Here is a 24,927-nt window from a genome sequence, read left to right on the forward strand (position 1 = left end):
ACGTCGGGCGGGGTACATGGAAGTAGATAGAAAGCAAACAGAAATCAGAAATGGGAAACACCAGTAATCAATAGCAATTGAAACGTCTATGAGATAAATAAATACAGATGTTTCGCCACGAATAGTGTCCCTGCGCGCAAATATATATATATAGAGGGAGAGCGAAATCAAAGCGACGCTCTGTTCCACTATTATTGATTTGTTTTGTCGTCTGTCTTTTCTGTGTGTGTCAGTGTACTTCATCGTGACGCTCAAATTATTGTTTCCAGTAAAAGCTTTAAACATTGTCAATGGTTACTGGGTTTTATGTTGTCCTCTTGCAAATATTTCGCAGAAACGCTTCACAATTCCAACACAATACTGCTTCTTCGAAGCGTGAACTAGCTGCTTGTTGTTGAAGCTGCGGCACGAAAAAAAAAACCCGGAATAGAAGTCAAAGGATCCAGCTACTTGACACAAGTGTCAAGGGCGATCTTCAAGCCGCTCAGCAGCACAATCTTCACCGAGTACTTTTCACGCGAAGCGGCGTTATACGCGAGACGACACTCCGCCGCCGGACACGGCCACAGCGTCGCCCTTTATCATCATCATCAGCATCGTTTCGATCGCACCATAGGCGACCCCCAGGAAGCAAGACTCCTGCTACTTGTTGTCACACAGACACACACATACACACACAGTGAGAAAACAAATTATGTGCATAATTAATATTTATGAACTTCCGCCGTTCCGCGTTCCGAGTACCGAGAGTCGGAGAGGCGCACTCACACACACACACACAGCAGGTGCAGCAAGGCCGATGCCTTTGTTGTAGAGCTGGAGGCGCTCGCGTTTCGTGGACCGTTCGACAGGGCCCTCCGGTGGCAGTGACAAAACGGACAAACGGGACCCCTATTTGACAGCGAGTCCCTAGAGAGGGGTAGCGGGCACCAGGGGTCTGGGCGAAAGGCGACTCGAATTCTCGCATTTTCAGTTTTTCCGCGGGACCATCGGCAAAATATTAAACGGAACCGAATGAAGAAAAAAAATATCCATAACAAGCGCTTGAATAAAACATGATCTGCCTCTGGTGCCAAACCGGGTGCTGCTGCGTTGACGCTGCCCTTCACGAGGGAAGAGGGGAAGGTGGTGCGAAGAGGGTGGTGGTGATAACAGTTTTCCACCGAAATCGCTTCAGGTGACCTCGCTTTCCGGTGGAAGGAGCAGAAAGAGAAGCTCATCGCAAACCCCTTTTTTTCTGAGTCAAGAAAGGATCATCTCCCCTTTGGAGGTGACGTCATTGTGAGTTCGATCACACACACACAAAGACACACAAGTCAGCAAGTTCGATTAAATCCCGTGGAGACGCGCTCAAACCATTTATATCCTTCAAATGAGTCCGGAGACGCGGACTGGAAACCGAGGGACTACCTACTTGAAAAACTCAATCCTTCCGTGGTCCGAGGCCCGCGAGAATACATCCGACAGTCCGGCCGAGTAGTGAGTGCCGAGGATGAGAATCAACACCAGTGAGACCAGCAGGACGACGGCCTTGAAGAGCGCAAAGAAAGAAAGAAAGAAAGAAAGAAAGAAAAAACATAAGTCAAACGTTCAAACGAAGGAAAAAGGGGAAAACTTTTCAAGAATCGTCACCAACATCCAACCACCACTAGCACCGTTTTCCGCTCTGTCGGACCGTGAGGCACGTTGATAATCGGAAGATTTGCTTGGAAAATTAAAATAAATACAAATGGCCGGCTACCGATCACGCCAGTATTCGCTTCGACAAGCACCAAATCGACCGAGCATGGATTAATGGCCACCGAATCTGCCACCAGCGACGTCACAAACACACACACATACACACACAAACTAACTCAATCCTATCGAAGCCGAAGTCCCTCCCTGCCCCGGCAAGATCGAGATAACGCGGCCCCATTCCCCGATTTCCAGACGTCTCTCAATCGAGAAATTTTAAATAAGCTACTGGTGCTACTGCCCCGGACAACCGGGTCCGGAGCCATGTTTTGTACCAAGCCGGATGGTAAACAGTGGCCAACACAGCATGATAAATGATAGCCCGTGTTGAGACATGGACCGGAATAGGACACCGGACTTTCGACACGGAATCGTTCGTCATATGGACACGACACGACGTCCCAACGGAGCTCTTCTCAGGGAAAAAAAAACAGTCAATCCTTTCTTTCCTGTCAAGTGCACCGCTCCTTCTCCTCACCACCTTTGCTGCGTCCTTGTTTTTGATTCAATGCCTGGGGACGGGAAGTGAAGGCATTCAATTAGGATGAGCTGTTCGGATGTCCTTCCTTCTTGTTCTCCGTTTCAGCTTTTAAACTTCGCGATGCTTTACTGGTTTCTGGGTCTTCTAACCCATTACTAGGAGCTAACCACCCACCCACCCCCCAGGACTCGACTCGATAATCATGTTGACGAAAAGGCGCCTCCGTCAGCCGAATTCGGTGATGCAGAACGAGTAAGTACTTCTATGGCACGGAGAGACAAAGGTAGAGAGAGAGAGAGATGGGCGCCTGGATGGAAGTTGACATTCCCTTGACCCTTCCACTTCTACTCCAACCCTCTCATGCATAAAGTAGCGAACAATAAAACTTTGCTAAATCACTTTTTTGTCAGCTTTCGCTCTTCATCCTCGGAGTCCCCCTCGGAGTTGATCTGATTTTGTACGAATCCTTCCTTTAAACGCTCGGGCCCCGTGGTCCGGTGGTACCATGCCGCGGTGCAATGACTTTTCATTTTTCAAAACCACCGTACTCACGCCCGCTTTCGCTGGGAGGGCGCAAAAGTTTTACGCAAAAGTTTGTGACAACACACCGCACGGAAGCAAACGTAAACGCAAACTGACGGCTTCAAGACGACTTCACCATGGCAACAGTCACCAGCGCCATTGGTAAACAGCAATAGCATGAGGATGGTTAAGAAGGTGGGCTACATCACAAAGCATAACGCGCGACTGTCATTTCGATTTTGCTTATATACGCACAGCAAGTAAAACAATCGGTAACCGGAGAAATGTAAAAGCTCACCCGCAGGTTTGGTTAGATGTAGATCTGGGAATCCAACATTTCCGATCGCAAATGGGCATGTTTTGTGTTTTTCTAGAAGGTTCTACAATTTTCTTTCAGTTTTACTAGCTTTCAGCTCGATGGTTTCGATAGTAAATTTTTGATAATTCTTTAAATGAGAAATTGGCGATTACAAATGAGGTTCAAATGAGAAATTGTCAGGTGTTACAAAAGTAAAAGCCCACTTTGCAATAAATATTATTCTGACTCTAATAGAGGCCTCTGATTACTTCAACTATTTTAAGCCTTTTGTTTCCGTCTGTTTTAATGTTTTAGATGGAGGGTAATCGAGGGTAACATCATATTTTGTATTGATTTTGTCCACTAATCGTAGCAGTTTCATGAGTAACATGAGTGCAATGGTGCGCACGCTAAAATGCTTCCAAAAATATGCTTTTACGTTTAGATTTCAACCGGAAATATGTTGAACAGCTAGAAGATCTCGGTTTTATGGTCTGTCAAATCAAATCAAATAATTGTCACATTTAGTAAAAAAAGTGTCCCGAAAGACGTTGGAGAACAGCAAACCGTGATTTTGCAAGAGCTTCATTTGCAGGCCACAGTGAAGCACGGTAGTGGTAGTATGATGGTGATCGAGTAGATTTTCCATGGCTATTATGGAATTCAAAGAAAACGATAGTATTATGGCGCGCGAAATTAATTTTGACACCCTAAATGATGATGGGCCCCGTAAGAATAACTCGAAACCATTTTTGGTATGCAACAGCGTATGTTATGGCAACGATCCTACTGCTAAAACAACTAATACTCATTTTATATTCTTGTCACATTCATCTACTCGTATCGCTTTCGCAAGGCTCAAATTTGAATCAAATAGATCATTTGTAGACAATCTACCATTTAATAATACCATTGATCACGATGTGGTTATTAAAAACAATTATTTTTTATGCCACTCATGCATTTCTTTTTTCAGCAAATGTCGTAGACGGCATATCAAAATGGCCACCAATGGAATTCTGTGCCAAGGTGGCACCATACTAATAGATGAGAAAGTTTAATTAAAGGTGGACTTTTATTGTTGTGCACACTGTATGGCAAAAAAAACAGCACATTCAACGCCCTACTGACACCATCCGGATGCTTTTCCGGGAATCCCCAACATCCCCGAGTTGCCACCAAACTTGGGATAATAAAGCGATAAATAAAATTAAAAACTAACCTTCGCGTGCCACTTCCACAAAACAAATACCAACCGGCAAAAAAAGGGACAATCATTTCGCCATTCCCGCCGCAGTGCCGCATTCATGACAAGGCAATCATTCCATTTCTGGCATTCCCCCAACGTTTGGCTACGCACGCGAGGAGGGTGGGCCCCCCTCTTTTCTTGGGGAAGTTAATCAAAGACCCAAAAACGGAATGGAACTAAATGCCCTGCTCGCTGCTCTCTGTTTCTTTCTCCCTTTTGTGGTGTCATAATTCCCAGTCCAGAAATGCTTTTAGTGACGCTTCGGTGAGAACAATCCCGCGAAAAACAACCACAACAACTAACAAAAAAAAACAACACTCCTCCAACCTCCTCCAAGGCCTCTGCAAGGTTTGGCTCCTTGCGCACAAAGAAAAAAAACACACAACGATATGAATATAAACACGTCGCGTCGCGCAAAATGTTCCTTTCCTAGTGGTGCGGTTTCGCAGCTTCCCTTCTCGCTGCTTCACACGTTCCGGCGTATAAAGATATGACGCCAACAATCCAGAAAAGGGTCGAAGATGGTACGTACCACCACTACCGCCACAGAAGTGGTTGAAGGAGGGCGAGGAAGGCACTTTTGGTTGTACGAAGGCGGGCATTAAGCATCGTCCAAACAAATTTGCACCCGCGGTGCCAACATTTTTGTTCCCGCACTCTTTGTTTGTCTTTTCGGTGGCACCCACCTTCCCCATCCCTTGTTCCAGCCTTGCTTGTTGTCGAGTGATTTTTGCTCCTTCCCCACGCGTGTTGCTGGCAGCCTGCCACGTCGTATCCTACATATCCTGGGCTGGTTGCGGCTCGGCAACAATAAAGCCGGCGCCGGAACTGACAACTGCTGAGTGAAAAAAGAAGCAGGGTAGGGGGGGCAACAGAATTGGCAACCGACGAGTGGCAGGTTGCGGGTTGTCGGGGGAGGGTTTGAGCAAAACATTGTATTAACACGAACCACCAACCGTCGACAGGAACGCAACGCAACGCAAACAAACAAAAAGTCGTTTAATCTTCTTTTATGCGCCACACTTTCTTATTTATTATCATATTACCATTTGTGCTTGGCTTGGCGCTGGCGGGTCTACTACTCCAACCCTCGAGGATGCCCTCTACGAACCCGACTGCAGCCATAGTATTTCGTCACTCGTGGCCGGGTCAAAACAGTAAACAGTCTCGCCAGGAACCCGAACCAACCCCGTTGGAAGGAGCGACCGCCTAGAAGCATCCCAAAAAGCATCCTTTCTTCTTCCTTCCATCCTTCCATCCATTCGGTTGAAGAAAAGGGATAACGTTCAATTTATAGAGAGATTATCACAAGCGCCCCGTCGGTCGACTTCATAACCCAGGTCATAAATGAGATGTAAATAGAACACACGCTCACACACACACACACATGTGCAGGAAGATATATGTGATTAGCTCACCAGGAAACGGGGATCAAGCGAATGGACAAAGAGAGAGCGAGAAAAGATTGCAAAGTTCCATTTTCAACCCCTAGTAGCGTGGACAGCTCCAGCGAGAACACTAAAACGAAGGGGAGGGGGGAGCAAATCCTGGGCCGGGGATCGAACAAAGGGAAGATAGTATCGCGTGGCGAGAGGTGGAAAAGATAGACGTTTTAAGGGGCAGTAAAACAACGTCCTTCCTTCTGAGCGGCCTTTCGAGTGCATCTCGTGTAATGGATTGCGATGCTGATACCGATACGGAGAGAGTTTTCCCGAAATCCCGCTTTTTCTTTAAAACCATATAAACCCTTCAGAAATCCTTAAGGATAGACGAAGGATAGAGGGCATCATATAAAACAAAAAATCATCACCGCTCATAAAGAGGATTTGATGGAAAGACATCAGAGCCGAGAGTGTGAAACAATCTGAGGATCGGGATTATGGAAGGAAGAACACGTTAATCAAATTATCGCATGGAACAATGCAATGTAACTCTTAAACTTCTGGCACAAGATTTACACAAGTTGCTGGTCCTTCGATCTAATGTATTAGGTCGCGGAATTAGATGTGTTGACTCAACAAAAACCTTTTTATTTTCAAAACCAAAAGAATAAATACATTAATCCAAATATTGCACAACGCTGGTCACTACTTTTTTCATGTAATTTTCGAATCCCATGTCCAAAAATCCCATCTTTTGAAACAATCCAGTCGACTATCCATTTTTCGATTAGCGGCCGATTTTTTTTTTAATAAAAGAAGGTTTTAAAACCGTAAACACCCCCGTACAATTGACTTTGAGACACAAAACTCGACCTTTTTAACTCGAGAAAAATATATGTTATAGTTAATATTATGAGCAGGGTACTTATTGCGTTTTAACGGTATTTACCTATACCTTAAAATACCATAACACATGAGTCTTCGAAACTAACCCAACATTAGTGGCGCCAGCTTTTAGCAGAATCGAAAAAACTAATTCCAGGACCTAATACTTTAATTTTGTTGATCGATACTCCACATCTTGAGCTGACTTATTCTGGTTCAGATGCAGTTGCTATTCACACTCCTCCGTCACACTGTCCGAAGTATTCATTCCTTCTGCGATTCTCAATTAAATTGTTCTGCCAATATCTCAAAGGTATGTGTGGACTGAAATGAAGGCAAACATTCCAGGCACATTTTCCCCACCACCGTGAGCAGTTGAGTGCTGCAGATCCGGATCCAACCACTATTCTCCAGGAATCGCAAAAGCATATCGTAATCGAAGCAGATGAGCAGAATCGAGCAATCTGCCCAGCTCAGCGAGAAGCGAGAATGCTGCCCTTTAAAACGCCAACACCCTTAAAGAGGCATCCATTTCTTCATCATCCACTCCAGATCTTCGCTTTCTAGTAGGTATCATTTCGATACCCCGCCGGCCGACCAGGGGGATCTATGTGACCTGGATGATGAGGATGTGTATCCAGATTCTTCAAAGAATTTTAATCTCATTTCCTGCTCTCCGAGTTTCCTCCATTGGGAGTGAACCGGATTACACTGGGGCGTCTTTAAAAGAAGAAGCAATCCCTCCCCGAATCCCTTGAGGTCCTCCCCTTGAGGAAGGTTCCAAGGTTATAATAAGTTCGAGGAACGTCCTCGCAAAGCGAGGGAGTGAGTGAAAAAGAAGAAAAAGAAGAATCACACAAACGACGACGTCACTTTGTGTCGCGTGTCGCGTTCAACACGTTTTCGCATTTGATTGTCACTCAAAGTAAAATAAAATCTTCGCTTCTGGTCCGCTCTGGCCCGTCGCTCCGGCGTCGGCTGCACTAGTCGCAGAAAGTGACACTTTCCCTTTGCCTTCTTGTGGTGCGCTGTGGAAGATGTGCTAGAGCACAGTCTCTAGTGGTGCCCAACATCACCACGGAACTCTCGGGCTACCGGCACCATAGCACCAACACCATGCCGAACTCAATTCAACAATCCTGCTAACGACGACGACCACGAACCGAACGGAACGGAACGAAACGAACGGTGACGTCAACCGTAATTCTCACATCCGGAATCGATTACAGGCAAACAATTTCGACGACAACGAGAACGCGACGCGGTGTGTGTGTGTGTGGAGGGAGAGAGAGAAGAAAATGAAGCAACTTTTAAGTCGACACCAATTTCCGCGCCGCTATTTCGACGGGATTCGACGACGGTAAGTAACTCCCGCATTTTGGCTTTTCGGGGGCCGGGGACCAAATGAAGATTGAAGGAAAAAGAAGAGAAGGAAAACAACAGCGCGCCCTGCGCCATGTTCAGACGTGTTCCGTCTCGCCGGCGTCGTGCAGTTTTTTTCTTTTTCTCCATTTTTCGTTCTCTCTATTTCTTAGTTGTTCATAAGAATGTTCGCTGTACCTTTAGCGAAGGAAGGGGGGGGGGGGGCAGGACCCCCTGGGAGGGTGGCAGTGACGAAATTACATTCTCCCTTTCCTCTCTTCCTCCACCGCGAGGGACACGAATGGTGTTTCGACCGGAGTATTGGATTATCGACTACCCGTGCCGTGGTTGTTGTGTGTGTGTGACGCGCGCCGTCCTTTGGGCTCAGTTCTGTCGGTTGCGAATCGACGATTTCTGTTCGTTCAACAAACGAAAATCATGGCCCAGTGGTACCGAAGGTTGATATCGAAAAAGCCCAGACACTGCTTGGAAGGGAGAGAGATAGAGAGAGAGAGAGACGCACATAAAACCCTATCGGATGAGGACGAGCTGCAGAAAGACAACATTACGCAAAGGTTCAGCGAATTCGAATGCTTTGCTATGATGCCATCTATCAAGGGGCTCAACATGCGAGAGAGAAAAGCTTTTCGTTAGAAAATGTTCAAAACAACTTTTGCGAAATTACGCTACACGCTCCGTTTGGTTTGGTTATGATGAAAATATGCTCATCATACCTTCCAACTGGCTTCAGCAAACGGGGTGGGATAAAAAACTAGACCAGGAATGCCAACATGTTTCTTTCGTTAACCAAACAAGAAAGATACTTGTTCGCTTACCAGATAGTTTAAAAATCGCTTACCAGATAGTTTTTTAAAGTTTCAAATGCTAAACTGTAATCTGTACTATTTAATTGTTTGTTTCTTATATTTTTCTTTTATTGCAATGTTATATGATTGGAATTTATATTTCTCAAAATAGAATCCATTTGTTGTACTTCAATCATGAGCGCGTTTATGGTTTTTGCAGTGTTCATAATTTTTTTTTTATCCAGGAAGAATATCAGATATTCATCATTTTTCAGCATAAACAAAAATGTTGTAGTTTTTTTTGTGCTTTAATGTGGCCATAGGCATCAAAATCGTTGTAGTAGGTAACTGTTTGTGGTTTCATGTTCAGTAACCAAACATAACCGTTAGTAAGAATTCACGCTACATGGTATTTCCCCCTACATAAACCATCGGATCAGAAGCAGCACCACTTTCAGGGAATCCTTAAGTTTTCCGTTCCTCAGGGCACACACAATTTAACATCGTTCTCCGTTCCAAAGAAAAAAGTTCTAAGGTTCCGCGAACAACGCACTCTCTATGCATACACTTAACGAAATGCTTTTCCAACCGAAAACCCAATTACTACCGCAGCATCCGGTCCGTTTCGCCAGATCTTGTTCGGAGAAAAATTATCAACTCTAAACACATAAAATCAATCTTCCTCCCTAATCATGTTCGCTCTCCAGCATTTTCAGCTCAATTCATTCCGAGCACACGCTTCGATCAAACTCCTATTCGCAAGGTTCGGTGCCAGTTGTAGGAACGCAACACATCCGAAGCGATGTTACGTTGCCGGTTGCCACTGAAAGACCGATGATGGTGGTACATGATCGACAGCAAGCGAATCGAATCGAAGCCGACGAAATGTAATCATCGGTCGAGGGCTTATCAAAAATTCTGCATAAATCTCGTCCAATGAGCGCCTATCAACGGGAAGCATAACAAACGAAAGGCGGGCCCCCTTCCCATTCACACCACCACTACGCCGTCGCTACATCCTCGTTCTTCGGTGTTGGGCTCGAACGTTCGTTTCTGACAATCGATTTCGCGAAAGATAGCAAGAGAGAGCGAGCGCAGAAGAGAGTGCTGTCGGGGGAGTGATTTTTAAGGTTTCCACAGCTCTCCCAGGCTCACTGCACCGCCAAGGTTCTTATCTTAACGACAAACGGCGGGCTCGGGGCGTGCTCCGATGGCAATGGCTTCATCGAAGATGTCGATTTGCTGCCAGCAAATGCAGTGATAACACATTCCGAAAATAGCATAAAGGCCTCCGTTCAACAGAAGGCCGGGTACCACTACCAGATGGATGGAAACGATGGATTCTCACTACCGCAAACTCGGGAAATGAAACAATGAAAGAAAACCTTCCTCAACATCACCACTAGTGGGCCATATTTTTGTCAATTTTATCTCTCTTTCTCCCTTTTCTCTCTCTCTCTCTCTCTCTCTCTCTCTTTCTCTCTCTCTCTCTCTCTCTCTCTCTCTTGTCGAGCCATCGTTCCAACATCATTACTCCAAATTCCATATTCAACTGGCGTCATGATTCTTCGCACATTTCCGGACAAAAAGTGAGACTTTGATTGCCCGGACACACACACACATACACACAGACTGATGGTGGCCCCCATCTTCCGTCCCGGGGTACTAGCGAGAGGACCTGACGGACGGAATGATTGACTGACTGAGTCGTCGCGGTTTTGCGGAAGGAGTGGAGCGCTTGCCAAACGATTTACGAAAAATGACGGAAGGAAATAAATTTTCCACGCCATGATTGCGCCCGGTGTTGGAGTTGGAGACGCTGTCGCTGTTTGGTGGCATGCAGACCGGGGAAGGGGGCAGGGGGCTGCTAGTAAAGCAAATCGGTGGTGAGCAATGAAGCAAATTTACAACCTCGCGAAGCGATCTACCGAAGAAGTGTTTGCGAGAGGCGAAGCGAAGATTTTTCATTTTATTTCGTTTTTTTTCTTCTTTCCTCGTTGCATAACGCTTCCACCGGTCCTGTCGCGGGCTGAAGCGAACGAAGAATCTATCACCCCGCGCGAATGCCCGAATGAATTTACATATGACTGATTGCCATAATCGGATGCCGTTTATCAGCTGCCAACGGGGTGCCGAAGGCGCGCGAAAGCTCGCGAACCGGCGCTCCGTGAATGGAAAAACGGGAAGAGGACGCGACGCGTTCTTAGCGACGCTTTTCCGCACGTGCTCCAATTGTGTTTGTGTCATCGCTTCATTTTCCATTTTCCCACTCGCACAGCGCAACAGGGTTTACAGCGAGCGAGCGAATGTTGACTTTCATGCGAGCGAATGTTTCATTAGATGCGCTGTTTGATTTCCAGCGACTCATAAATGAAGCATATAGCAGGGAGCTACTACTGCGCTGTGGAGGTTGAGCGCCATTTGAAAAACATCTCGCAATAAATCGTACCGTCCGTACCAGTGCCACATGCAGTTGCGTGGGACATGCCTAAACAATGCTTTCATGTTTTCACCCTCCAGGAGCAGGAACAATTTCCCTCCAATTCATATTTGTCAAGCTCAATTTCCGCTCGCCAATTTCATCGTCTACTGCCGGTGCGCCGGTGGTACCTCCTTCTAGAAAGTCGTCCAGCCCAGATTGATGGAGAAAAATGGTTGTTTCGTCATGGGGAAAATACACATATACATGTGTATAAGTATCAAATATATGTGCGCGATGCGATGCATGTTCAACAGTGCGACCTCCTTCCAAAAACGATGTAAATGAAGCGGGAGCATTTAAACTTAATTTCGAATTTACACGCCCTTACCATCCCACCCTTAGAGCGTATTCAGTTGGAGCAATTAATTTTTCCCACCCACCGATACGAAGACAACGTCGCGGGGTTGCGGATCGCAAACGAAACGGGAACGTGAAAAGAACCAAAGCGAATGGTGGCTTTTGTTCAAGACCGCATCGACCGAATCCCTCGCAGCGTATGGTCGATGGAAAATTGTTCCACAATAGAGTACACAACGGGTGGCGGGGGGTGCGGGGGTGAACCACCTGTTTGATTCGGTTCATAAGGGGAAAGGCGGTTTTCCTTTCACCATGGAGGGCGGGCTGGAGAGTTGTACGAAAAGTGCTTTTCGATTTCCGAACAAACATTGGCTACTTGGATTGCGCTTGCTGCTGCTCGGTCAAAATCTGTCAAAATTGATTGTACTAAAACATCTCTTGCCGTTAAATCAAGTGAGCGTTTTAGCACAACGCTCCTTTTTCGATTTACTAATGTCCCCATCCCGTTACTGATTCGCTGTTTTGTAAACAATAATGCACACCACACGAGCAATGAAACTGTTGAACAGTTGTTGGTTTTTTTTTGTTGCCCTAAAAACGAAAAGCAAAATGTTTCCTTCGACAAATGACGAACGGAACGAAGTTGTTTGCATCAATTTCCAGCGACGCGTGCGTTCTACGTTCTTGTGTTCGATTCTACAGACGAACAAGCAGAAACTCCGAAGCGAAACTCCCGTGTGTTACGTACCCTCCTTCTCCTCCCACCCACCAAATCGGGCACATCTGCGCACATCATGGTGCCACCCCTGGCCCCCCCTACACCGCATCCCGAACTACCCTCAATAAATCACTCGCTCACACGCCGCGGCAAGTATTCAGCGAATGCAAAACAATCTTCACCGCTGCATGCCTATCATCTGCCCGCCCGCATACGTGTACGTACGCGGTATGTACCCTCGCTCTACACCCACTTGGGAGAGTGCGGTGTGTGTGTGTGTGTGTGTGTGTGTGTGTGTGGAGTCAATGACGTTAATGTCACGCTATTTATCTTAATAATGTGAGCAGGTGAGATTACACTCATCTGTTCACTTTGCAATCTAACTTTTGCTCGACACACACACGCGCGCAGCCTGGTAGACGCGAATCAGGGCTCAGGTTGTGGTGTGTCAGGGCATGAGATATCACGCACCGCACCGCACCGCACCGCACCGCGCAAACGAGCCATCACCTCGAACCACCACCGAACGGCGTCTTACGAAATGTGAACGCTGCTTTCAATTGTACAAAATTTGGGCGGTCGCGAGGCGGCGGCGGCCAGCGTGTCACGATGGGCTTTGCGCCGTTCACGCAACGGCTCACCAGAAGCCCAAGTGTGTGTGCGTGTGGCCACAAAGTGTTTGCCGCAAAAGAAACAATAAATTTCCATTACAAGCCGAGCGCCGCGAATGGACCCGGCCAGAGGGCAACCAGGGGGCCACCTAGCCTGTGGCCACAACCACAGGAAAATCGAATGAACCGAACGAACACGCGCACACACACCGATGGAGGCGCCTGGTAGGTTGCAGAATTTTATGGAAATATGTATTTCGTGTCCACCGTTACTGCCATTGTGCCCCTACTTTATGCCAGTGGCTAGCGAGCGCGCGCTCCTGGTTTGCTTTCTCTCTTGTCCTCGCCCTCGCTCCTTTCTCCTGCTTGCATTCATTTTCTGCGTCTTTTCTTCTATCTGGAGAAGATAACTAGCGGTTTCGCGTTTGCGTTTGCGGCCCAGCAGGCCGAGCACTCTAACGTTGATGGATGGTAATGAATGCATAATTTGGCCTAATTACAGCACCCGAGAGAGAGAGAGCCTCCGATTGACGGTCCGGTGAAGACGGAGCAATGAAGCTTCGTAACGAGCCGCGCACCAAAACCAGATGTGCCCACAGTTGCTTCGTGTGCTTTCGCGGTTCCTAGTCAGCCGCTTGTGCTTTCTGGACGAGGAGCGCAAATTAAGAAATACACAGCGACGAGCGACGACAATCTTAATCGCGATATTCCATTCCGGTTGCAGAGCTGCTCACACCGGGCGGCGCTAATCGCATAGAGTGTATATTAACACAACAATTAGCCTGTTAAGTTCGTTGCTGAAGGCATGTCTGATGTGCTAGAAGGTAAGTATTTGAAATGTCAAACAACAATGCCACTGACGGTAGAATTGTCGCTTAAGAAAGACGATAGAGACGATAGAGGTTCAGTACGAACTTCACTTGCCAGCAAACATCTGCAATGAACATGCCGCTAAGTGCCACCGCTGAGAAGCACACAATAAAGCATTCCTTGCTTGCCATGTATGAACGCCCGATTGAATGCAGGCACATTTAAGCATTCACATTTTGCATCAACGTTCATAATGCGTTCCTTTCTTGCTGCATGCAAAGTGTTTTCCCGGTAGCGAAGGCCTAGCTTTCTTCACTCGCGCCCCCCCCGAGTAATGGCCTAAGATAATCATCCAAAGACAGTCAACGATGAGCCATTAAAAGTGAATGCAGCTGCACTCAAGACCGGGGGGCCTCAATAGACTCCGGCTCTGACGCTTTTTCGCCGACATAATCTGGCACCGCCTCTGAGCACAACAGGGCACAACATTGTTCAACAAGCAATCAGGGAAGATTCTCACCCTCCCATCTTACGAGCACCCGTTCCGTTCCGTTTCTCCGTTTTCTCGACTCGACTCGACCTTTACGCCACCCGCTTACGACAATCGTCGACAAACACTCGGTTAGATAGAGCAGCGCAGAGCAGCGCAGGGTTGGAGAATGAAAAATGTTTTCCTTTTCCATTGCACATCACATAACTCAACGTCTCAACGTGTCGTTTTGGTTCAGAAAGAGAGAGAGACAGAGAGAAAAAGAAACGAGGCAGCAACAGAAGCACCAGAAGGAGATTGTAAGCAGATAACAGACCGAAAGGAGCAGTCAAGTCAAACACTCCAAGGAGCAGTACCGACCGAGACGAGAGAACCCGTACCATTCGCTTCGTATTCTCTCGAGGGTATATATGCCTGTGTATGTGTATGTTTCTGTGTGTTCTGGGCGACTACTGGGCTCTTAATAACAATGTAATCCCATCATTGGACGAACAGCACTAGTCAGCTTCTTATCGTCTTGATGAAGCGCCGGACGACGTTTCCGCCACTGAACGTCAACGATGGGTTACGAAGAAAAGGTGGCGGCGAGTCGAACTGGGAGTGCACGGACGAAGCGCACGCATTCCAAAAGTGCAACCCGCCTGGGTGAATGCAACCCTTGGGCTTCATCCCCCCCACCCCTTTCCTGGGGTGATCTGTTTGACGAGCAGATGGATTGCGACCTAGATTTCCCTTCTTTTTGCCTTTCTATTGCACACAAACGCGCACGCACACAACAGCCCCACGGTACGGGGCCAGACAGTGCCGCCAGGAGAAGAGAATTGTAAGAAACACTTCAGAAGGGGCGACAATCGCTCGCTGTTCCCGTGCCACGAGCAGCCGGATGCCACCTTACGCACGCTTCACCGAGAGTCTAACGAGAGTTGATTGTTCTGGGCAAGATAAAGACGCGCTCTAGAATATTTGATTTTTTTTGTTTTGTTCACTTCACTCCGTGACGCGCGTGGTACAGGAGGAAGAAAAAATGACTCAGTGACGGCAAACAGTGGTGGAGGAGTCGCAAAAAAATCTCGTTACAGCAGCACCGTGTTCCATTAAGGAGAACAGAAGAAAGACAGACAGACAGGCAGCAAGGACTCACCTGGAACGTATCGGCGATAACGACTGCCTTCATGCCGCCCTGCGATGAGTAGAAGATGCAGACGAAGTAGATCAGCACGACTGCGATGTACCTATCGAGACCTGTTGCCTCCGATAGGGCGATAGCCGGGGCCAGCACTGCAACCGACGTGTAGAACAGCATCTGTGGAGCAGCAGCAGCAGCAGCAGCGAAGGGAAAAGGAATGGAAAATGTTAAGATAAGCCAAACGACGAAGCTCTCTCTCTCTCTCTCTCTCTCTCTTTGTGTGTGTGTGCTTGTGTGTGTGTTTCCTTTAGATAGCCTCCGGGAATTCCTCGACAGCTCCACTATGATTACCTCAAAAGATTAACAGAAAGCTGCAAGAAACCGACGCCGTCCTGTGGCGTTTACAGGGATGTGATTGAGATGTTGAGCACATCTGAACGAGGTCTCCAGGTACACGCCAGACTCACACCCAGGCACGGGTTCGTGCGATTGATCGAATCGAACTGAGCTTCTGAGACCCGCCGCCGGTGATGACATACCACAAAACTCCCGGTGGTTAAGGGGTGGTTGGACATGAAATTCAATATCCTTAATCCTTTTCTCTCGACAAAACCTATCCCTCATCCCGGTTTGCCCTGCTGAGTCCGAAACTACCATCGGAGAGATACTTCAAATTACAACCCAAACCCCCACACAGACACACACACACACACACACACACAGTGTCTTTCACACACCGGAGGGATGTATTCCCCCAAGGCACCACCAGGCGAGTGTTACCATTTCATACGCAATACCCATTATCCCACTACAGCCTCCCGTTTTGTTCGATGGAGCGACCTGGAGGCAAGGGGAATGGTGTCCGAGGGGGAATAAAATTCAATCAGACAAAATTCCATCATCCCCCCTCCCCAGACACCATCCCCGCATTCCGCAGCTAATCCACCCTTGATCAAGTTTGCCTCCTTCCAGGCCAAGGTGTAATCCCGGTTTCCTTCCCTGTTTGCTACCGGGAAAAATGGAAAATCTCTTCGCACCGCACCGTAAGACTTTGATCTCGGATGGAACGGTTGTGTTTTAAGGCTAACCGGGTCGGGGCAGGGGGAAACGAATGAGTGATGGGCGCTTTCCCATTAAAGCCTCTCCCCTTCCAGTATCTTGTGTAAACGTTTTCCGTTTCCAGAAGGCAACAATTAATGCGACACATGATTTGTTTGGGGCGAAAAAAAAAAACCGGACGTTGAGCAGCTTGTCCGGTTGTTTGGTTTACAGTTTTGATGCTTACAACCGGACACTGGACAAGAAAAGCTATTTCTGTGGAACCATCCTTCTGCGAACAGCACTCCAACAGCAGAACAGCATAGAATTCCTGGTAGGAACGATTGGTTTAAGCGGTTAGTGGAAATCCTCTACGCTTACTACGATACGGGCAATGGTTTGGTTTCCTTCTTTTTCCAGAAAAAAAATCGAGCGAGCCAAAAGGTTTCTTCCATTCTGAGCATTGTGTTCGAATGGAAATAGATCCTTTTTTGGGGGATTTTGGTTTGACATTAGGATGACACCCAATCCCAGCATCATTGTGCAAACATTGCGCTGTTCCATGATGCCATTATGGCGTCATGAACAACAGGCCCTTTTGGTTTCGGAATGTTGGTCTGGCTGGACTGAAGTGGCTCCTGACATAAAGTAGCCAGACTCGAAAGAGCACTAAGTAGCACGTTCTGTCAGCTCCGGGAAGTGTTTCAACAGAACTCAAAACCTAAACAAAGTGCAGCTGGTAAACTGCAACATACGTCAACATTTGAAACAAGGTATGCAACATCCCGCTTCTGCTCCGGTCCGGTACTAACCAAAGCTTTGTTTTTCACACAAACCCCCCGGCCCCGGCAACGGAAGCTCCCATTCTCTCTCTCGATCTACCTTTGCTCACTTGTTGCACCCTGCGCTCAACGCCCAATCTGCAACAATCAGAGGTTGGTGCGGTTTGAATTACAGAGCCACAAAATCCTTCCCTAATCTTCTAATGTGGCAAGGGTTGCCTCTGTAACGGAGTGATAGCTACCTTTCCACTCGGCATTTCAACTATACGCCAGGAAGGGAACAACAATACGTAATGCGAACCGAGCGTTTCCATAGCTACGTTCTAATGCCCTGGAGGCCTTGATTCGCTCGAACCGAACCAGAACCACAATTTTGCTCATTGCCAAAAACCCCCGAAAAGGGTTGAGTTGAGTGAAGAAAAAAAAACCCCCCACCCCGGTTGAAACACGGAACCATCCCCCGGCAGCCATTGCAGGCTGGCTGGCATTAATTTCCTTTTTCTTCCTCCGAGCAGCTTTACTCGAGTCCACTCCCGCTCCGATGCATTTAAAATCCCCATTTCGGGAACCCCACAACCCAACCGAAACAGGTGAACGTAAGGGAAAGCAAGGGTGGTAAGCACTTCCTGGTTCCCACAAAAAAGCCCCGGAGCGACGTTTGCGTTTACGGCGTATAGAATGTATGTAAATGGGAAAAAGGCGAGTGACTGGGGGAATCGGTAAACATAAATTCACTTCAACTTCAAACCATCGGCAACACCAGCAGCAGCACACAAAGAAATGAATGGCTAAAACACACAGTACACAGACACAAAAAACATACACACGCACATGTGTGTGTGTGTGTGTCGGATTGTGGTTTTCTGCTTGATTCGTTTTAACGAGCTAGAATCCAGGATCCTCCTTTGGGGGCGGGTTGATGCAAAGGACAAGATCAAATATAATCAACGCAAAAGCATCCACACAGTATCCAGTCGGTTGTTGTAAGTAGGACCTTGTAGGCTTCTGGGAAAGATGTCTCATGGAAAGAATTCAATTTGAAAATCCTTGTGCCCCCCGTGATGCCAGGTGCCAGGTAAAGGAAAGCCATACACAGGTGGCAACGAGAAAAACCGGCAAAGGAAAGGAGTCGCTGCTTTTCGTTGCGTGGATCCGGGCTCTACCAAAGGAGGCGGCGCGAGAACGCGTAGACACTCTTAGAAGCCCATAAAACGCAAGGATGCTGAACCGATTCCCAGAATTGTGCATGTGTGTGTGTGTGCTTGTATGTACGTGTATGTCTGTTGTATCACACCAGTAACGCAGTCGGTCTACCACGAATTTCATGATTTTATTGAGGTGCGAGAATACCTAGAAATGGTCGTTGAAAGTACGGGAAGACTCGCAATCGTAAAAGAATCTTTTATGTGTTCGCGGTCCCCGAATGCACACACACTCACACAGAGAGGCACACACTAAAGAACAATGGGTGTAAAGGTGTAAGGGCGGGTTACTTACTTGCAGTATGTACAGGATGGCACCGAACACACGGATACGCTTGTCGAACCGCATACCCAGATACTCGTAGCAGCTCGTTACGTCGAGCTTGTAGTAGATCGGATAAAACACTTTGACCGCAACCGGCACTACCAGGACCATCGAGATGACTGCGTAAAGTGAGAAAAAACAAGCAAACAGAAGGGCCATGTGAGTACATTCGAAGCACTCACTTCTTCGAACATTCGTGGATGCGACAAACTTACCGATCAGCGAGAACTGCGTCCCATTGAAGAACATCTCCGACGGATTGCCAAGCAGCTCGATGGCCGTGATGAAGCTCGTCGTAAGGCTGAGCGTCACCGGGAACAGGCTCATGCCCGAACCGAGCAGAAAATCACCTCCGGAGCTATCCGCTCCTCCCTCAGCATCCGCGCCCTTCTTCTTACCGAACCATCCATAGAACACTCCTGCAGGTAAAGGCGTGATTAGCAAGGCGCGATTAGACGACGACGGTCCCAGGGGCCAGTCCCAACTTACCGATACCGATCGAAATGACGAGCATGGCGCAGACGGCCACGTAATCGTACACGGTAAACCCGGCCGCCTTCTGTTCCGTATCGATATCAATCTCCGCATTGGTCTGGCTGTGGCCTACGTCAGCATCATCATCAGCCGCGGCGCCGTCACCATCATCGACGGCCGTAGCGACCGAGGCCGATTGTGCGACGCTGAACAGCGTGACGAGCAGCATCAACCAAACCAACGCGTATCTCCAGTAACTGGCCATCTTCTGTCCTTCCTCCGGTTTCTTGCTGCGTTTGAGGTTGTGGTTGCGATTGGCGATGGCTTTGCGATGGTGCGGTGCGTGAGGTGCGTGCGGTGGTATGCGGGATCTCTCGGGAAGTGTGTCAGATTCGGAAGTGTACGGCTAGAATATCGCTCTGACGATTCGCGCAGGTGTCTGGAGTGAGCGAGCTGTGGGCGAATGATTTACATCTCCACCGGACTAATCCAGAATCGCAAAAGATATTCCTCTGTTCCGGTTAGTTCCTGCAAGCGTGAAGGCGAGTATTACACATTAGAATCACTGGATTGTCATATATTAGGGATTCCATTGTCCGGAGACACTGTTTCCATCCCGACAAACGATCACGCATTCCGCGGGTACAATCTGCTCGTGGTCATTCTGCATACCTCAAAGAAACGCACGCTTCCGGTGGGGAGTTTCTTTCAGTGTAAGGACAGTGCGAAACTGCGCTACCACAACGCGTCCCTGGCTGTCGGTTGTATATAGCATTCGCTTCTTAGCCAAGGAACCGATCACACACACACACACACGCTGTGTCGCACTTCTACCAGAGCAAAAACCAAACCCCAAAGCTCACTACGTCCTCACTACGAACTCACTGAACGAAACCACGCGGGCTCCGGATAGCTCTCACTGGACCACCTTCGACGGGCGATTGTTTCGAATGTAATGGCAGATCGCACAGCGGGACCGAAGACGTTTATAGGCAATACTTTATCAAGATGGCCACCGCAAAAGCCTCGAACCTTAATTAGCCCCACCACCCCTCACCCTCCCTGCCATTCACGACACGGTGAGCTGTACGGTGAACATGTTCTCACCAAACAAAAGTGACAAGGGCGGCTAAGGGTGACGAGTGGGTGTGTGTGCGTGTGTGTGCGTGTGTGTGTGTGTGCGTGTGTGTGTGTAGCAGTGGGACGCGGCACTTCGGCGGCACTTCGGCAGCACTGTCCAGTATCGGCGCGGATTGCGTGAGATAAAAGAAGATCAATCCGGTTGAAACTCCAGAAATGCAGTGCAGCGTGGGCGCGAGAAGCTCGTCGCCCCCGGGCCCTCCGTGCCATCATCATCATCATCATCGGCATCATCATGATCACCGTTGGTTTGTGTCGCTGCCATGATAAACGACACCCGGGGTGTGTGTTTTCCCCTGGCCAGTCCGTCCCTTGGCCATCGCTGCTGGCGCAAAAGCACCGGGCGTGTCAGCGGAACTGATTGATTTATCACAAAACAATCGGCTCGTGACGAGCTAATCAAAATATTGTTGAGCGCGATTGTGCGAGGAAGGGGAAGGGGAAAGGGCAGGCAGCCAGCAGCAATCACAACCTTGCACTTCACCGCCGGCATCCTCTAGGGCCGGGCCATGCTCGCTCGGTATATAGTAATTCTTTTCGTCAACAGCATTGAGCGGGGTTGTTGATCCGAACGTGACTTGCTCATCGGATACATACACAGCGGAGGTATGTAACGCCCCATACCATGGTGCTGCACGTGAGCAACATACTCCTCCGGCCCGAGGAAACTAGGGATCGCCGGGAATATGATTCACATGCCGGGCGGCGGCGACGGCGTCGGGCGGTTGTTGTTTGTTATTGAAGCCACAGCCACAGCCACGCCGTCTTCCGTTTCAACGGCACAAGATCTTGTTTCCTTCGATCTACAGATGATGCAAACGGCACCCCTCCTCCCTCCATACCCTTCAGTACCGTATTTTATCACCCCTTTCACTCTGTTATCTATTGGGCAGAGGAATTGAATGAATGACTAGCCAATTGGGGACCGCCGATTGGCGACCGTTATCAATGCTACATGGCTACCATCCCCCCGGAGCGGCAACCAGCGCTGCAACCCCCTTTCCCAGATGGTCACTCCGGAAATGTGAGGCCGGAGTCTCTTTTTGCTGCTGCTGCTGCTGCTGCTGCTGCTGCTGCTGCTGCTGAAAATAGCGATCCGTTGCTCCGTTTGATAAAGTAAATTCAATTACTTCAGCTCTCGGGCTCGAAGATGGTATCGATGAGACAGTATCGCGCGGACCGACGATACCGCGACATCGCGACGGGTTTGTGTGTGTGCTGCTGTTTGCCGGTTTTGCAGGAAGCAGAACGAAAAAAACAAACGGTTGCTACAGTGTTGCAATACCGTAGCAAGCCATGGCAGGTCAATCACGCTTACCTTGCCAGCTGTCGTGAAACGGAACGTGGTCGCATATCCGAGTAGCCATATCTGGGCCATACACTCTGTCCAGTTAGTGTGTGGTTTGGGTGCAAACTTTATGCAGCCGGTAGGCTCAAGATTGTAGTGTTTTTTTACTTCTGAATGCGCATCTAGGGTTCAAGGAGAACCTCTCCTATCGATTTTGATCCGAAACCTTGTCAAATGTTAACTTTTTCGGCGAAATAATGCATTTTTCTACATGAGAAAGAACATCATTGCTTGGATTAAAGATCAGAAAATGAACTTGTTGGCCATATCTGTTCGCAGTATAGCATAAAATCCGTTGGAGAACAGCTTGTGAGTTCGAATTTGCAGCATTCTTCAGTTCGTGAGCTTTAAGCAAAGGCAAATTATTCAAAGCAAATTTAGCAAGAAATATGAAAGTCAGTGCTTTCAAAAATTAACCAAAATTGATATGCCATCACGCCAAACCACGATTTACATATTATCAACCATTCAGATACGATAACGAACCGTTATTTTCGGGATTTGGAGGATTTGGTTACTTCTTTTCACTGATAAATATAAGAAAAAATCAAAGTGGCCTTATACTAACCGGACACTTCGTTCGTTGTTAATATAAGGCCAACATGCTTATCCGTGATTTGATTCATCCCCATTAATGTTTAATAATAACTTGGTTTTTAAAGCAGAAAATATTAAGCAAAAGTATCGATTTGACGCTTTGATCCTTGAAGATTGTCTGGAACAACCCGGTCTGGTGGTCTTACAGTAACTGGACAGTGTGTACTTGGTTGAAACAAAGGAAAGGTCTCGTACAAAATGTACCTTCGATATGCCATCGAAAAGGTGAAAAAATGGCTTTAAGGTTTTTCTTTACTTTCTCTTTCATTCCATGAACTTCTTGACAAATGTCGACCTGTTGTAATGTTTTCATTTCACAGTAACGACAATTCATTAGACATTAACGATAGTTCGACCAACCATGGAACCCTCACAACATCTCGATAAACTCAAAAGAAATCACCACAAAGACCTGCAACACAGAGGAAGTGCAGGGTCTGTTGCTTCACTTTTACTAAAAGTCTCTAGAATGCTCACTCTCCATCACTCTGGGTTTAACATTTTTGAGCATTCCAAGGAGGACCACCAGCCATTCGCAAATAACGCCACCTTTTCTGCAATCGACCCAGATTGGGATACACACTGCAACACTGCAACGGCGACGGTAACCTACCTTCAGCGAAACTGGCGCTTCCGATGCGGCGCTGCTCGGTATTTAAGAAACGTTCTGAACTGCAGCAGTACGACCAGTCCAAAGCTGCCCGTTCTAAATTGCATTCGCGTTCTTCACTTGGACACCGGGAGCAGCTCACTGACTCAACTTGGTTCACTTCCTTCTTCACTTAAAATTAGAATATTACACAAAATTCACACGCGACTTGAAAGCGAGTATATTGATTCCACTCGGTATCAGGAAAACTCTGGCGAGCACACGACGACGATTAACGATTCCACGATTCAACAACGGCCGCCATCGACGCCAATCGAGCGCGTTCAACGTCACAGCAACGTTGCCTATCTCCTCTCCGGGGGTTTGCGCGATCGGTGCGCGAGAAGATGCGAAACTCACTGGCTACCGGACCGTACGGTGGCGGCCATTTATTTCGAAAATGGTGTCAGATGTCCGCGTGCCGCGCTCTTCGCCACCGCCGCCATACCGCCATCCTGCCTCCGCTCCGAGGAAAGCTTTCAGGCGCAAGTCAGCGGCGCATGCTGCGATGGCGGCACCACCATCCCACCGCGCCCCTATTGGTGGCCGTATCTGCTGGTCGCAATCATCAAAACGAGCGAAACATCGTCGCCTACGTCGATCCCCTCCACCACCGAGATCGAGACGACAGCTGCATGGCGCCCTCGTCAGACACAGAGTGTGTGTGAGTGTGTGTGTGTGCGGGTGTGTTGGTGGAAAAGAATTTGGTTTCCCCGAGTCGCGATCCCCCTGTCCGCGGCGATGAGTAACCTTCGCCCCCACTACCACCACCACCACTTCGGTACGTTGATAGTGACGATGGCTTACGCTTAGCCGATCGGTGGGACTCATTAGCGTCGCATCGTTTCCGAAAACTTTTCCATCCCTGGCACCAACAACAACGGAGTTGGCACCAGCATTATTTGTTTTGGGTATATATATATTTTTTTTCTTTTCGTATTCGTAACCACCGTGCCATCCCCTCGGGGAGGGTGCGCGCAACACCGAAGGCCCTACCCACCGGCCGCCGACGATCGACGACGCAACACCGAGCGGATACCGGATTGGTTAAGCTAGAAGAGGATAGATCTAGTTCGAACCTCAACCGTGCTGGTCCTAACTGGCTCTGGGCGGGGGGCGGTGCATCGCACCTCGAGCAACGATCGAGCAGCACAAGCAGCAGGGGGGCTGTTGCACTCAATGCAGCTTCCCTTGCCCTGAGGCGGGTATGTGCCAGCCATGCTATCATACCGAGTCGATCGTGTGCACATCAAGGGACCGCCGCAGGAATTATTGCCACCGCAGAAAGTTTCTCCTCCGATGCCTCGGGATTCGCGACGCGTAGCACTTGACTTGACTTGCAAACGCAAACTTCATGAAACTATTTACGGTTGGTAGTGGAAATGGTTTGTTTAACGCAATCCGAGGACTCGTGCTTCGCAGCAAACCACAAAGGAGTCTCGGCACCATGGCATCGCATCACGGCACACTACTACTACTACAGCGAGAGTAATCGAGATCAAGGACACGGAAGGGGGCAACACGGAGTATGGCGCAGTTCCTCAACAACCGTCAACACATGGCACGGCAGGACAGAAGACAAAGATCAAAGCATGCTTGTCGCAGCAAGCTCCGCGGTAATGGGTTTTGACATGAATTAATTGTCGCATAATCCCCGCCCGAAGAAGAAAACTTCATTAGCTTCACTCCTGGCAGAACAAAGACAGAAGAGACGACGAGAAGCGTCCGGAATGTTCCACAGACTCGCAGGCTGTGCGCACAACAAACACAAACGCAAACGGATCTAATTACATTCCTTGCCTACGCACGAGTCGTTTGTCGAAACCGGGGAAATACAATCAGAAGAAACCCGAGCGAGAGAAAGAGAGAGAGAGAGAGAGAGAGAGAGAGAGAGAGAGAGAGAGAGAGAGAGAGAGAGAGAGAGAGAGAGAGAGAGAGAGAGGGAGACCCAGGATAAGGTGTTGAGGGAATAAAACATGGCGTGGTTCTCCCCTAGGCAGTAGGATCGTGTCTTATCACTATGTCTTCAGTTTCAGATTCTTATCTCGGCAAAAACTACTCTCGTGACTTCCTCAGGTGTCTTCTGATGGCGTGTGTGAGAGGGGTTGATTTATGT

At 48.2% G+C, this 24,927-nt stretch overlaps 1 protein-coding gene across 1 annotated transcript in view; it reads right to left on the reverse strand.

Annotated features, from left to right (window-relative positions):
• Positions 1–22,866, reverse strand: part of LOC125955557 (sodium-coupled monocarboxylate transporter 1) — a 48,248-nt gene extending 25,382 nt beyond the window's left edge. The window contains exons 1-6 of the mRNA XM_049686690.1: positions 22,776–22,866; positions 19,093–19,605; positions 18,819–19,022; positions 18,574–18,722; positions 15,272–15,433; positions 1,415–1,530 (exon numbers count right to left, since the gene is read on the reverse strand). Coding sequence (XP_049542647.1) covers positions 1,415–1,530; positions 15,272–15,433; positions 18,574–18,722; positions 18,819–19,022; positions 19,093–19,342 — 881 coding nt within the window. The 5' untranslated portion in view covers positions 19,343–19,605; positions 22,776–22,866. The remainder of the gene's footprint in view (positions 1–1,414; positions 1,531–15,271; positions 15,434–18,573; positions 18,723–18,818; positions 19,023–19,092; positions 19,606–22,775) is intronic.
• Positions 22,867–24,927: the final 2,061 nt, after the last annotated feature.

The sequence above is a fragment of the Anopheles darlingi genome, chromosome 3 (assembly GCF_943734745.1).
Source record: "Anopheles darlingi chromosome 3, idAnoDarlMG_H_01, whole genome shotgun sequence".
NCBI lineage: Eukaryota > Metazoa > Arthropoda > Insecta > Diptera > Culicidae > Anopheles > Anopheles darlingi.